Genomic DNA, 16,688 nt, shown 5'->3' with positions numbered 1-16,688 from the left:
GATTCTCATAACACATTTTGCAGCAAGACCACATCACGGAAAACCTTTCACAATGTTAATATTACATTAAGAATTTGTAAAAGTTGTGAAGAAGATATAAAAAATAGTACAAATTAGTTTTAAAAATTGAGAAATATATTTCTTACATGAATGAACTGTCTTGATAAAAACCTTCCTTTTCCATCCATCGACCATTCAAATATGCTTTACCCTCTTTCCAAGTAGATATGGTATGTGTTTCAAGCTCTTCCTCCGTCAGGTTTGAGCCACGTTTCCCAAGCTACTAGTCAAATTAAAATGAGCATATTTGAAAAGAAATGAACTACAGGATATAAGTGATTAGATGTTTCCAATAACATAACTTGTATTATATTAAACCCAATGATTTATATCAGCCAATAAACAAAGTAAGAAATTCTCTACCTGATTAGAATCAACCAAAATAATTGGATTCTTCTCTGTTTGAATAATCTTCCCTATCAAATTACACTCCCGAAGAAGATGATCGACGATGTCGTCTTTCTTACTCTCCAAACAAGACAATACAATGTTCTCTACATGATGGTGCAAAAAATTGTTACAAGGGTACCTGCATCAAAGAACATAGAAAAGCATCAATAGAAATCTATGTAACTTCAACAACTAAGCAGCTGTCAAATACAAAAGATCCTGCAAAAATATTTTACATACAAAGGTCCTACAAAAAAAAAATATTAAGGCCTTTCGAGACTTCAATATTATGACAAGAGGAATTGCTTACTCAAAGAATAGATCAATGACACGTTTAATGGTGTCCGCGTTAATTAATTCTTTCTCTGCAGTTACATTGCCTGTTTTCAGAAGCACTGAAATGAATTCCACAATTACAATAGGTCACAGAATTCGTTTAGGTTTAAAATAGATATATAATAATAAGTATTAGTAAACACACACAAAAAACAAGAATAATATCAAGCTTAAAATAAAATTCTTCGATACCTAACTTCTAGCAAAGAGCCATATAGTCACATAGCTTGAACATATAAATTTATACAACACATATTCAATAACTACCTTTAAACGATGTTTTCCAAGTGGTGGTCGTAATTCTCCATATGTTGTGGGTTACTTTATCATTAGATGACAAGTTTAAGAGTATTAACAAATCACCTATGAGAGAAGTGCTATCAAAAACTAATAGGAGAATTTTACTTCTTACATGTATGTAACTCAAATATTTGCAATCATGGAGACCATGCTGTTGTATTCATAGTGCTACTCACAATGCTGCTTTCCTGTTGTGTACATGCATGCCAAATCAATGGAAAGTCTATAACTACAATAAACCTCAAATATCCTAATAACTACTCAAAGAGTATATATTGGAAATTTTTTATGACCTAATTTAGGTTTCATCAGCAACAAGTACATTACAACAAATCTTTATTCCATCAGCAAAACGAAAAACCAAAGGGATCTCAAAATTAAAAAAAATACAAAGAGATTACAAACAGGGAAAGATAGAATGTGCATTGAAATTCAATAGAAAAACTAAGGAAAACTCATTGAAAACACTTATAGTTCATATCGATGAAACACTGGAACAAGCAGTCGGTACAAAAAGAAAAAGAGAAAAAGAAAAGAAAAAACTACAAAATTTTTAGTATCCTTCCGATCCCAACTACTATACAGAGATATAACATTTTACCAGATTAAGAGGAAGACGAGAAGCTTTTTGGCAAGTCGAGTTCTTCGAGTTCTTTAGCGGAGGGGTCGTGGATCTTCGAATTCTTCGATAGAGGAGTCGTGGGTTGACAGCGTTCTTCGGCGGAGGGGTTCTTTGCCGAAAGGGTTCTTCGCCGGAGGGGTTTTCGTCGATTCGGCACAGTGTGGGGGCGTGGGTCGTGGGTTTTTACGAGAGAGATGGGAGTGAGGGGCGCGCGAGGGAGGTTTAGGTTGGAAGAAAGGAAAAATTGGGGGTTTAGGTTTTTTTTTTTTAAATAGTTTTTTATTTTAAAAGTTAAAAGAAATTAGTTTTTTTAAAAAAAGAAATTATTTTTTTTTATTCTTTTTCAATTATTTAGTAATTCTTGACGTTTCTGAAACGTCAAGGAAAATCCTCTTACTTGACATTTTAAAAATGTCAAAAAATTTTAAAATCACTCATCTCCGCCTTTTCATTAAAATTCTTGACGTTTTAAAACGTCAAGAATTAAATCGATATTACCTGACGTTTTAAAAATGTCAAGGACAATTACATATTATTTGACGTTGAAAAACGTCAAGAATTTAGAAGATAATCCTTGACGGTTTATAACCGTCAAGAAAAGGTTCATATTTCTTGATGGCTTAAAACCGTCAAAAATTCTGAAAATTGCCTACCCTCCGCCTTTTCATAAAAATTCTTGACGGTTTTTCTATTAAACCACCCCTTTCTTGACGTTTTTTCCAAAGACCGTCAAGAATAAAAATGCAACTGTCAAGAAAACCTCTTTTTCTAGTAGTGAGAGTAAGAGAAAATGGGAGAGTGGAAGAAGAAATGCATCAATTTCATAAATATAACTCTAGGCCTCTCGGCTATGATGTACATATTACAAAACAATACAAAGAAAAGATAAAATGGAATATGAAGAAGAGCCTTAAGCCGCAGGGTATAATTTCTCATACTCCTTGGCTCTGATTTTTGTCTATCTGAGAGGGATGATGGAAGGGGATGAACTTTCTCTCACTTTTGTTCTAAGTTTTCACCTAAAACTCAAGGGAAGAGGAGAAAATGGACGATATATGAGTTTTCTCTCCGACCAAGTATGTACACCAATTTCTAGGATGAAGAGCTCTATTTCTAAGAGTGATATTGACAGAACATCCCATGCATCATTAATGCCTTTGAAAAGCTGCATTAGCACCACGTAGATGCCATTTTGTCCTTTTTCTAACATTCATGCCAACTAAAATTGTTTGCTAATGCATCAGATCGCCTAGCGTGATTTCTTACCGTTGTGTTGGCTGGACGCATATCCTCGCGTAGTCATTCTATCATCAACCTCTATTTCTTTTGCTTATAATCCTATGAAAAAGACACTAGAAACGCAACAAAACAGGGATACAATGAGGTTCTTTTGCATCATACGATTCATATATTAATCAAATCGCCTACTTTTCCTTTTGTTTTCCTCTATTCCTATGCGATAAAACTTCATTATTTTACATAAAAGACCATAATAACTTGTATTTCTACAAGTTATCAATCGCATCCTTAGTGTCCCCAGAATAAGACTAAATAAGGCGGCCAACCTTATTAATTCCTATACAATACACTATCTAGACTATTACTCTGATCCACTTTTATATCTCTAAATAACGATCAAGCACTCATACTATAGTCACAAAATCTTGTTTATTGGATTCTAAATCTATGACGAGCAAATCACTTATTTGTAACAATTTATTGAAGAATAAATATTTTAACATTGACAAATCACGAGTTTTAGAACATAAAACTCAATAGATTAGCTTGAAGAATTTTCCATGTCGGGTGACCTCCTGTAAATTTTTTCTAGGAAGCATGTGATTGAGCACAAAATATGCTGAAAGAATCTACATTGATTTGTGGGATTAGTTTAGTAGTTCAAGATAAGCAAGGGTGATGTGTCAAGTCGTAGAAGAATGTTAGTGTCATTATGTAGTGATTTTCGATTTTGAATCATATGTCTAGGGTGTTACAATAATTTTCTTTAAATAAATATGATTTTCAAAATAATTTTTTTGGTAACGAACTACATCGATGAATGAGTCAAAACATGATACCCAACATAGATTTAAAAACACATTTAGTGAAGAAATATGAGACTTACCACATACCAGTAAATACTATTCTTCTTCTTCTTATTCGTAGACAAGACAAACTCAATATAAAGAAGTTAGGTTTGAGTAATGAGAGGAAAAACATGGGAATCAGGGAGAAAAAAATAACAAAATGAGATATAACTAAAAATAAAGAGAGAGAAAATTGTGGATAGTTTTTTAAGAAGAGAAAAGAAAGGTTAAGAGAAGTTAGGAAATGGTGAAAATGTTCAAGGAAAACAAAATTAAGAGAATGAAGGACAGAAAAAAAAAAGTTTGAGAGAAAAACTACTAAAAACATTTCTAGTATTCTCTTGTGCGTCTCCAAATGACATAATGATCATTTAATGTATAGAAATCTCAAGTCTTTTTTAATTAGGAAAAATCAATCAAAACATATTTATAAAAGGGAAGAAATAAAAATTTCCTTGAAGATTATTTTATGGATTTTAAAAATATTTTGTCACACCCCCTCCTGATTCACTTACTTAGACCGAAAGAAGATGTGATGGTGAGAGAAGTGACAACAACCCTTGGTGGGGTGACACTCGACGCCTAACACAAATTCCAAAGTCAATGCATGGTTTTAGCTTCCAAATGCCTAAGACACACTCAGATCCTTTTAGTTTGAATTAAAACAACTCAAATGAAAACTTTATGGAATCAATGCGATGGACAACAATGGAGATAATGAACACTCTTTATTAATTTAAATGTTTGTTACAACTTTACAACTCTTTCCTTAATATACAACTGAGTGCATTGCAATCGACTACAAATTTTACATACTGGCTATGAAGAGCGAAACATACAACATGAAGAACTATGGGATGAGAATACAAGACTTCTAAATAGCGAAGGCAAACAACAACTTTCGTTGGCGCCTGAAACTCTTAGTTACCTAGGAGAAAACAAAACAAATTTTGAAAATGCAAGCTTACTATTTAGCTTAGTAAGCGATATACATTTGAAAGAAAATTGAAGTTTTACAAGCAGAAATCACTTTAAAATCTATTTTCTTCCAAACTCATTTGATAATGAGTCTTTCACCAAAGGCACCATATGTTTAAACCTCATCAAACTTGTACCCGATTACACCTTTAGGGCAGACACATCTCAACACACCCTAATACTAAATATGGATAACAACTTACCCACTCAGCCATTGAGGTGAACTGATATGAAAGCATACAAATTCAGCGGAAACATGATTGGATAATTACTCTAATTGCAATTAATTAACAAAATAACCCTAAACCGAAAAAAGTTAAAATTAGGGTTTTTAGGAAAAACTTACGTTTGAAGCTCATATTGATGCTTGAACCACCACTAGGGTTGACCTACCATCCTTTGGACTCAGAACTGGGTTGTGGGACTCGTCGGATGAAGAAAATCAGGAGAGAGAAAAAAGATGGAAAATAAGTTGGGTTTAATTTTTTTTAGAAAAAATAAAGTCAGCCCAATTTTGTTCTTTTGAAAATAAGCCAACCCCTTCCTTGAGGCCTTAAGAGCCCAATTTATAGTGGTTTTTCATGCAAGATTGCATGTGCATGCAAATACATGGGCCAACAACACATAACCCACTAACCATTAGTGGGTTTAATATCATTATTGTTTGCTAACCTAGCCCATTATAGTTAGTGGGTTTATCAAACAAAATGTTGGATTTTCCTACTACTTTAGTCAAATGGTAAAATTGTCATTTGGTCAAAGTCAAACTTTGACTTTTCAAACAAAAAAAGTCAACATTTTGATTTTTTATAATTTTGTCCATCTTGACTAATTTTAACCTTCCGAGCATGAATCCGCATTTATTTTTTGAAGATTCAAATCGCATTTGAATATATTGTCAGTCAAAAGTTAACATTTTTTACTTTTTACAACTTTGACTATTTCCATCTTTTTCGAGCTTTCGGGTATGAATCCATATTCATATCTTTAATATTATATCTCATTTAAGCATAAAGCTCTATTAGTAATCTAAAACTGACGACTATATCACATATACTTGTCAGTTTCTCTCTCCTCTCCTAGTTCAAACAATTCGACTCATTCCATCTTACTGTTCTAAGTTTATTCCATATGAGCTAGCAGAGGAACCTAATGGACCTATAGATCATGGGCTCCAACAATTTGAGATTAACAAGCTAAACTCTTTTATACCGGGCTAATCAACATTCGTTAACTAACGGATCATTCCACTAAAGTCCTTTAGTTGCACTTCCCTCACTATAGATATATTTTTGTCCATTTGATATAACCATGATCAGTAAGTTAATTCTTCATAGGTTGTTTATAACCTCGGCTGGGTCAAAATATCGTTTTACCCCCGAGGTAACATCTTGTTCCTTAAGTTCCACTGATCCACTATCGAACAATTGGTTTAAGGTCCAACCTGTAAACCAAATTCCTTTCGGACCAATGAGAGGGTGGGGCCCCTTTGTTCAAGACTTGGATTCAGTCCTTAAGAGAACAACCTATCTACTAACCCTAAAGCGTGTAGGAGTGAATTTCGTCTTGCACCCTATGTTTCCATCTATCCACTCGATCTTACCCCTGAAATGGGAGGTTTATTGGGTCAACGCTAAAGAGTTGCCCTCACCTATGCAGATCTAAGAATAATCTCGTGAGAACAGGAGTTCACAGTTAACTCATGATTAAGATTAAGTTACCTAGGTCATCAGTAATCGAGATAGTCAGTTTTAGACAATAAACGGCGTTATAACGTAAAAGTGACTATTTCATGGTTCTATCTTATGTAAACCTTTTACACAAGATGCCCCCACTTTCATGCCTCTACATGAATGATTCAGGATTACATCGTTTGTATTAACTACAAAGCGAGCCGCATCCATAGTATCTTTAAATAAGGCGCCCAACCTTTATTTATATACTATAGACTATTTAGGTTATTTACTCAAACTTAATCCATATTTATGTATCTACATAAAATTAAAGTTTACTCAAAATAGCCTTGGGATCTTAGTTTATTGGATTTAAGATTATAGTATTCAATTTTTCAATAACGACTTTATTGAATAGAATATCATTACAAACTACGAGTTTTAGGACATAAATTCCAACATGAACAACACTCAACACACTCAAGCACCGAGGTGGACAACAACTCACTACATTCAATTTGTCATGTGAACACATCCCATGTCATTAATCTTGCTAAGGCAGATAAAACTCAATGCCTAAGAGTCAATCAAACGTGCATGCATGCTCAACTTATTGTTTCAAGTACCACATCAAATGGTTTGAAAACATCATTTTCTAGAAAACCATCTCAACATTTCAAAACACATTTAAAAATGGTATGCTTAAATACATTTTAACATATTTTGTAATTGTTACGAAATCAACAATTACAAAATAGAAAAACGTATAGAGATTGACACATAGATATACGTGGTTCATTAATAGTGTGCTAGCTACATCACGGGAAAGAATGAAAATAATATTATTAGAGAGAATGTTTTTCTAAATATAAACGACATCACTACATTAGAGAGTTTATATATTGCACATCTCTAAATCCTAAGGTCAAAAACATAAATAACCACAAATAAAGACATATGTTGAATACAAAAACTAAATAGCTTTCAGGGGTGTTGCCTCTAATCTTCCACTAGGACGCATCTCGGAGCGACCATGCAGCACTTGTTACCACACTAGAATAAGTCAACCGACCTAAATCAAAATAGTCGATGGCATAATGGATGTAGTTCACAGACTCTACCCCCATTCTTGAGAAAAAGCTTTAGAAAATGGGTTTATAAGAAAAGGTTTTCGTAAACGTTTGAAGCATGTTTGAGAAAATAAAGATCGTTATAAGGCTATGACCAATAAAGGATAACAACTTTATATCTTATAACTCGTGAGTATAAAAGTACGATGATAAGTCTTACCCCTATATAATACTTTCTGAACAAAAGGAAAACTACCACCTTAGCACATGCAAAGTGGCGAGTGGTCCTACAACATGAAACTTACATATAAAGCAAGCTAATTAACAAAATAAAATACATAGGAAAAGCACGATAAATGAGGTGGGAGCGGACATGCGACCACGGGCAACAGGTCTTGGACAAGCATGACCGAGATATTCTCTCTCACTTAGATGGTTGGCTCTCTTCCACTCCTCTTGGGTAATTTCCATTTGTCACCTTGGTATTCTAACTTGACTATCACTTCTTGGAAGTCTCCCATTGACTCTTTTTTGACATCTATCTTCAACATTGTAGGCCAATGCTTCATAACACCGTGTCATTTCTCGACACAGTCGGGTTGATAGGATTTCAAATTATTCGTGTGAATGACATGATGAATTTTCATCCACAAAGTTTAATACACCCGATAAGAGAGGCTTTTTTCGACCTTGTCGACAATTTCTACAAATCTCTAATAGCTTTTAATGAGACGTTGTTCTCTTTAGCCTTGAATCTGAAACTGATCTAGACACCACCAAACTCAAACCCTGCCTCTTGGTTGAAACTTGTAGTGTTTGTGCCTTCTTTTTTTTCTTTTGCGATACTAGATACTTCTGTAAGTTGTCTACATCCTGACACTTTTGTAGAACACGCAAAATGTCTTAAAGAGTCATCTATTCAATAGCTCTAACTAATTCATGGGTGAGGCTCTTTTTTAATTGAGAAGCTAAGATCGTCTTTGTTTCATTTGGTTGTTTGATTTTTGTATGCACAATTGTCGACGTAGACCCAGTGATCATCAAACACTTGGCAAGAGGAATAGGTATTACCTTGAGTTCAAGCAAGAATTTTATCTCTAACACCACACCAAATTCGTCTATTTTAGTGATCACAAAGTTGGTTGGCCAACTCCAATCTCCCAACTATACGATTGCTCTTTTTACTACACTTGTAATAGGCAATGTCGCATAGTTTACTGCTTTTATTTTTCCTGCGCCTCCATCCCAATGGAGGTTCAACCGTCTAGCTTCTACTTCAGACATATAGTTGTAGGTGACTCTAGAGTCGACTATGGTACTCTTGATTGATCTATGATTGTCTCAAGCGTCTACATACATTAACCCATGTATTTTCAACTTCTGATGGAATTTTCTATTGTCTCCATCAATGTTTCTTTCTCCTCACTTATCTCTAAGATGACTTGAGTGAGGTTTCTTATCTTCTCTAGTTGGTAAGCTCATCTATTGTTTGTCCTTTTGAGGGTCATCATTTTGATCAAACAATTGTTCGATAATTGCATATGCGATATAGAGGTCTTGTACTCCTTGTTTATGTAATTTTGCTCTTACTCTCAGCTTCAAGCATCAAAACATAAAAATTTGTCTTTCTCAAACATATCACGTGTATCCAACATCAACCCAGAAAATTGCTTCACATAGTCTCTAACTATGTTGATATATCTCAATTCTCGTAACTTACGTCTCGCCAAAATCTCAACATTCTCGAGGAGGAACTGAGAACGGAACTCTTGTTTTAGTCTATACCATATATCAATCGTGCATCGACCCTCTTGGATGTCCATAAATGGAGACCTTCACTATAATTTGGCGTCCTTTGTCAAGTGCATTATCGCCAAAGTGATATTTTAATCTTCAATAACCATATTTGTGGCTTTTGCATCACGAGCCCCACGTAAAGGTTCAGGCTTGGGTATCTTTATCCTGTTGACTTGGAATGCCCCCACAACTGGGCTTGATTTCCCACTGCTCCATAGTGAGATTTACCTTCGCACCCACATCAGCGATCTCAACTTTAACAACGTCGAGAGCTGCTCGAAAATCTTTGCACAAATCATATTATCATTTGCATGAGTAACTTTTAAGAGCTATCCAACTCTCCCACTCGTTGTTCCATATAGGCAATAGAGCCTATCGAGCTATCTCTACACTCGAGGTTACCAGATGTTTCAATTTTCAATTTGAGAGTGTCAACTCTCATCATCAACTCTTTTTTAGGTAATCCGTCAAGGCGACAGGTTACCACATCAATACAATTAACTTTTTCATAAATCTCTTGCACTCAAGTTTCCAAAAATAAAATGTTGTCAAGGACTTCCTTTAGGTAGAGCATTTGCTCTTTTATTTTGACCAACCGGTCAACATGGGTCTTGCCTAATTGTTTCGTAGTGGACATGATCATAGATTTCAAACTTGATAAGCTGACTTTGCTTTGATACCAACTGTCACAATCACACTTTCGTAAGCTTCTTAGAGCGATTGTGCAGCACTTGTTCCTACACTAGAACAAGTCAGCCAACCCTAAATCCAAATAGCCGATGACACAATAAATGTATTTCGTAACCTTTACCCCAAATTGGGTTTAGAAGAAAAGGTTTTTGCAAACATTTGAAAGCATGTTTAAGAAAATAAAGTTTATTATAAGGCTATAAGTGATAATGTGTAGAAATACAAGTTATTGTAGCCTCTTTTATAGAATAACGAGGCTAAAATGTAGAAGAAGTGTATCAAAACGTCATGATTATGTTGAAAAAGCATAAGTATTTAAAGATACACTTTACAAAAGCATTTATGTTGTTTTCCGTATTTTAGCGTCTTAACACATAATAAAAGCAAAAGAAGAGATTAGTGAATCGTAGAAGATATCGTGCAACAGCTATGCGAAAAGAACCCGTCTGGCGAAAATAAATGCTAGGCGAAAAGCTTCATCAGTGCGCGAGGACGGTTCACTAAAAGACAAGAATGGTACTTGAGGGTGGTGTGACTTGACAATGGCAGCTTTCAACGCTGACATGACCAGAAAAATAGAAGTTTCTTGTCGAAGGTTGCCTATATAAAGAACCTCATCACCATTAAGCAGAAAAAAGGCCCAAATAGGCTAAAATGGTCGGCTGTGTGTAAAATCATATGTTGATCTCCAACCAAAGTCTAGAGAATAGCGAAAAGGAATAGTCTTTCTACCATCTGTAAAAAATCATCTTCTTCTTCTCCAACCAAGCTATGAGTGAGAGCTTAAAGTTGAAAGAAAGGAAATCCATTTCCCACTTCCCCTGACTTGTAAACAGTTTCCATTTTCTTTTCTTCCTATTTTTGTATTCCTTGTAATATATGTTGTTCATGTTGTACAATGGCTGAAGACCTACAATCTTTAGTATATTACATGTTTATACCATTTCAATTCATACATCTCTTTACTGTTCATCTGTCAATGTGTTATTTGTAGTTTAGTCTTGTGATAAGTTCTTGATAAGTTGCTTTACTTATAACTCTTATCGTGTTAGTTTAGCTATTTTGATCACCTGGCCAAGTGCTTATCGCCAACTACCCGAGTGGGTAAGTAGTAAGGATATGGCTAACACGCGTTAGGAGGAGTTTAGAAACAAACTCCACCATGGCGAGATAACTTCTATCATTTGTACCTCGAAAGAAGGACAAGTGTGGGTAATATACGTGCCAAGAGGTTGTTGTCCTTAATCGTGAAGCTCTATACGTTTTATAAGTAAATTCTTCTAGATATATCTCGCATAACTAGGTTGAGTCATTTGTACCCCAAAAGGCAGACAAGTGTGACGTATAAAGACTCTGAGAGGAGTTCACCTTAATCATAAACTAGTTATGAAAGTTATATCGCATCAAGTCTTTCATGGTCTAATCACCTAGTCATGCATAGACATCTCTCCACCCCTTTTCATAGAAGTTAGTTCACATCTCCATCTCACATCCATCTAATTCCCTTTACAGAATCTCTAGAGTACATAAGTAGTTTTAGTTCAATTCATATTCATTTATTCATTATTCTTTTATATTGCCTAATTGATGAGTAAATCTTAGAACTGACCTTTGATATCAGTTCCCTATGTGACTCTAAATCATCTGGATAAACCTATTGTTTTGCTTATACTTGGGCAAGCAATAGGAAAACTTGTACACGACAAGAACTTAGTTCAATATGTTGAATAGAGACATTGGAAGCAATTCACATTCAATGATCATGGTTGAACGCATAATGAAGAGATTCACAATGAGTATTTTATATGCAATGATCTTTAATCAATGACACATTATGAATCACAAAAGTTTCATCACAAATCAACACAAGAACAATCTGTCAATAAGCAATAAAGGATAACAATAGTTTTATATCTTATAACTCGTGAGTATCAAGGTATGATGATAAGTCTTATCTCCATATAGTACATTCTCGACAAAAGTAAAACTCCCCACCTTTGCATATGCAAAGTGGCAAGCGGTCATACAACATGAAACTTACATAAAACAAGCCAACTAACAAAACGAAATACATAGGATGGAAGCATGATAAAATGTGGTAGGAGCGGGCATGCGGCCACGGGCAATAGATATATTTTTTAAATATAAGATTTTGATATAATATTTGGCAAAGATAACCAAATTTGAGGAGAAATTGAAAATATATAAGATTTGAGAATTATTTGAAGTATTTTTAGGGAAGAATACTGGTTTTTCTTGTAAGACAAACGTCCATAGCGTTATTTCATATCATTTCCCCTCTTACAAAGAAACTCAAAAACCATGAATTCTCAAACCCATCTCCTCAAACGTTGCTCTGCTCGAGTTCTTCGCATCCACCCCTTTTCTTCGACCCCTTTGCCAAATTCTGTCTCCGATGTCGATTCCCACTTAGTTTCCCTTTGCCAAAATCTTACTCCACGAAACGCCAACCACGCCTTTTCTCTCTTTCACACTTCCATCGCTTCTAATTCTCTTCCTTCTGGATTAACCTGCAACTTCCTCATGGCTGCTCTCACCAGGACGAGAAATTACCCAATGGCTTTATCTGTTTATGGTAAGATGACTGACGCAAATGTTTTTCTGGGTTTCAGATCACTTTGTTGTTTAATCGAATGCTTTATTTATACTCGTGAAGTGAATTCTGCGTTTGGGGTTCTGGGGCTGATTATTAAACAGGGTTATGTAGTTAGTACCTTTGTTTTCAATGTTATGCTAACGGGGTTGTGTCGGATTGGGGATGTAGAGAGAGCAATTGGGTTGTTTCATGAAATGAAAAGATTTTCTGTATTACCAGATGTGGTTAGTTATAATGTGCTCATGAACGGACTTTGCAAGAACGAGAAATTTGAAGAAGCGCTTCGATTTCTCAATGAAATGGAGGTGATTTGCCAGCCGAATATGGTGACATATACGACTATGGTGGATGGGCTTTGTAAGGGTGGAAGATTACATATAGCAGAGGGCTTATTGGAGAGAATGAAGAAGAAGGGATTGCAAGCGGATGTTGTTATGTATAGTGCAGTTATAAGTGGTTTTTGTAACAATGGAAATTCCTCTAGGGGAAAAGAACTCTTCAATGAGATGCTAGAGAAGGGAATTTGTCCTAATGTAGTTACATATAGTTGTTTGATGCATGGTTTATGTAAGGAAGGGCAATGGGAAGAAGCAAAGGCAATGCTGAATCTTATGACGGACCGTGGTATTTGTCCTGATGTTGTCACTTATACATGTTTGATCGACGGGCTTTGCAAAAACGGGAGAGCTAAGCAAGCCTTGAACATATTAAACCTGATGCTAGAGAAAGGTGAAGAACCTAATACTGTCACTTATAATGTTCTTATAGATGGTCTGTGCAAAGGGGGACTAATAGAGGAGTCTTGTAAACTCTTGGATAGTATGATCGAGAAGGGGAAGAAGCCTGATCTTGTTACTTATAATACTTTGCTCTTAGGACTTTGCAAGGATGGGAAGGTTGATGAAGGAATTTCGCTTTTTAATTTGACATTGAAGGATAACTGCCATGTTAAACCTGATGTTGTCACCTTTAATATGCTGATTCAAGGGCTCTGTAATGAAGGTCGTGTTGAGGAGGCTGTGGAGATCTTTAATACAATGAATGAACATGGAATCTGTGGCGACTTAATGACTTTCAATTTTCTAATTGGAGGTTATCTCGAAGCAGGAATGATCAACAAGGCTATGGAAATGTGGAAGCATGTATTAAACTTGGGGTTTGTTCTTAATTCAAATACCTACAGTATAATGATTAAAGGACTTTGTGGCTTGGGTATGATTCGCATTGCTAAAGGACTTTTTGGTAGAATGAGAATACATGGGCCTAATCCAACTGTGATTGATTACAACACATTGATTTCATCCATGTGCAAGGAAAGTAGTATAGAACAAGCTAAGAGGTTGTTTCAAGAGATGAGTAATGTAAATCTAGAACCAGATATTATTACATTCAATACCGTAATCAATGGGTCTCTAAAAGCTGGGGATTTATCGTATTCCCAAGAGCTACTGATGGACATGGTTGGAAAAGGCTTAGCTCCAGATGCTGTAACGTTTTCAACTTTAATTAATCGATTATCAAAAAGTGGTCTGATGTGTGAAGCTAAAATTGTTTTTGAGAAAATGATTGCTCGTGGCTTGGCTCCAGATGCCTTTGTATATGATTCCTTACTAAAGAGATATCATTTGAACAATGAAACTGCAGAAATTATTGGCTTGCTCAACGATATGGCCAAAAAGGGTGTCGTTCTTGACCAAGAATTAACTTGCACCATCTTAACATGCCTTTGCCAGAGTTCAGATCATGCTGCTATCTTGGAGTCCCTGCCAAATTTTTCACAACCAACATTGGACGGAAAACAAATAACATGCAGTGAATTGTTGCTTAGACTTCATAAATCTCATCCAGAGCTTAAGTTACCTGTTGAAATTAAAAGCCAAATCTAATTTCTTAAGACCAGACTTGGTGTCTTATCATCTGTTCTCTGCGAGTCCTTTATTCTTGCTATTTCCTATCCTTGATCAAGGTTCACCTCCCAAACATTCTTTTTCAAGTAAGTCATTTTACACGTTTCCCTTTTTTAATACTGACTTCTCTTACTGTCTTGTAACGTGTACAAGTTTTCTTTTAGCAACAATTTATCCATTCTGTCTCTGGCCTCTCACTCTCCCTTTTCAATTTTCCATTTGCTTCCATATTAGCATGAAAACATCGAGTTCTAAATGAATAGATTTTCAGTTTCCATGCTGGGGATGATAAAAGCATTGAAGGAAATAAGAATAAGGATATCAAGGAGGTAACCGAGGGACTTGGTTTCTTTTCCAATGATGATGCCCATTGCCCAGTTATACAGAATTACGTTATCCTGGTCGAAATTAAATTCCAATCAGGCAATACTAATATGTTCATTGAAGTATTTGATATTCAAAATGTAGAAAATAGATCTCCAATGCTCTAGTTTATGATTTCATTTACTTTTGTTTATGATTAATCATGCAGAGTTTCTTAAAATTATTGCATATGGCTGCTTCACATTTGGTTGACATCAACCATTACCAGTACATCTTCGAAGATGTGTGACAGATGGAATTGTTGCGGTAGTATGTTTTTTAATTTTCAAGTGATTTCTGAGAGTAGACTTGCGCTTCCAGGATGTGCTCATGGTGCTACTAAAGAATGGTGGACTAGTGGGAGAGAGTGTGGTTCAATGGTCAATTGCTATGGTGTTGACAGTGTCGATCTATGATGTGGAGTCTTGTATGCATTTATAGCATTTGAAGAGGATGTTCAGTTCTACACTTCTACATCTATCATCAGTCTTGTAGGGAGAATTGTGCTGGTCCATTGGGATAAGGCTATGTTGTGTTTGGTCCCCATCTGCATTTGTCAGCAACATCTGTTGGGCATGTTCCAAATCCAGAAAGGTAGAAACTGTTAAAGGTATTCAATGCTTTCCACTTTCTTTTTATTGGTTTGAAGGCAAAAGAGAAGCAGGTCCCGTGGCGTGGAAATGAATTTATGGCATGTCTGAGTAATTGTGATTCTAAAATGATTTATTTTTGTCATTTTTAAAAATCACTAGGAAAATGTTTTTAAGCATTCAATGTTTAAATTTTATATTTTATTAAACTGGTTTTGAGTAGTTAAAGATGTGTTTCAAATTTTAAACATGACAAAAGTGAGATTTAATCATTTTATTATCACTCACAAAAATGCACTTATCCACCGGCAAGATGTAGAAACATAAACGTTGCCAAAAAGATCCCTGAGCTTCCACAGTTTTGCTGGAATCAACTTGAAGGTCCCAACAAAGACAAGTTGGAGATTTTGCTACATCAAGGGGAAAACTAAGTTCTCGTTCTTTTTTGTAAGCCTGTGATGTGAAAGATGATTTTTTTTCTATTGAATTTAGAACTTAAATAACATTGTTGTACAACTTGTGTGTGAAATAGGTCTTGTTCGGCCTATGAGGTAAATATCGTACCAGTCATCTTAGCAACTAAATATAATAGGGTTAGACGATTGTTCTCGGAGAATAGCTGAAACGTTCACAAGTAAACATCAACACTATTCTTTTTCTTTTAGTGATGTTACAACTTTAGCTTTGGTAGACCCATTCAAAAGACGCTATAGATATTTTGTAGCTATGGTACAGATGTACATGTTTGTTTAAATAAAGTTATCTTAAATTGTCATAACCTCGTTTTAAGTATAGCATTAGAAAAATGTGTATAGCATTTCTCATTAAGTAGTGGAGTGGCATGATGCTGTGTTGATTGATGGTCATAAAAGAATAGAGTAGATATGTTATTATTATTATTCAATTAGGTGGAGGGAAATTGAAATCACATACCTTGTGATCACTGTTGTTGACGAGATGTGATCGGCTACAACTCATTCGAAAAGAATTATTTGTTTGATTAGAACCCAAAATAAGATGGGGATTCAGATAGGGGAATGTATGCCCCACATTTTCAAAAGTAAATTAGTCACTTTTCTTTAAAAAAAAAAAAACAGTGATGAAAATTTTTAACTAATAAAACTAAATAAATAAAATTTGCATGAAAAATAAGTATTGGATATAGCTATTCATATAGCTAATCTAAAATACAAATCCATAGATAAGTT

General features: G+C 35.1%; 1 protein-coding gene across 3 annotated transcripts; it reads left to right on the top strand.

Annotated features, from left to right (window-relative positions):
* Positions 1-11,893: 11,893 nt before the first annotated feature.
* Positions 11,894-16,574, top strand: LOC103491973 (pentatricopeptide repeat-containing protein At4g28010). 3 transcript variants are annotated; one of them, XM_051081176.1, is made up of 3 exons: positions 11,894-14,613; positions 14,799-14,950; positions 15,060-16,574. In XM_051081176.1, exon 1 carries the CDS (start codon positions 12,326-12,328, stop codon positions 14,504-14,506), a length of 2,181 nt encoding a protein of 726 aa, XP_050937133.1. In that variant the 5' UTR covers positions 11,894-12,325; the 3' UTR covers positions 14,507-14,613; positions 14,799-14,950; positions 15,060-16,574. The 3 variants fall into 3 exon arrangements, with proteins under 3 accessions (XP_050937133.1, XP_008450335.2, XP_008450333.2); XM_008452113.3 differs by lacking the exon at positions 14,799-14,950; XM_008452111.3 differs by having other exon boundaries at positions 14,799-16,574.
* The last annotated feature ends 114 nt before the right edge of the window (positions 16,575-16,688 follow it).

Source organism: Cucumis melo, chromosome 2 (genome assembly GCF_025177605.1).
Source record: "Cucumis melo cultivar AY chromosome 2, USDA_Cmelo_AY_1.0, whole genome shotgun sequence".
Classification (NCBI taxonomy): domain Eukaryota; kingdom Viridiplantae; phylum Streptophyta; class Magnoliopsida; order Cucurbitales; family Cucurbitaceae; genus Cucumis; species Cucumis melo.
The sequence above is the reverse complement of the archived record's forward strand: the minus strand, read 5'-3'. Positions and strand labels throughout refer to the sequence as shown.

Excerpts from the sequence above, each read along its gene's own strand:
- LOC103491973 (XM_008452113.3), top strand. The coding sequence starts at position 12,326 with ATGAATTCTCAAACCCATCTCCTCAAACGTTGCTCTGCTCGAGTTCTT.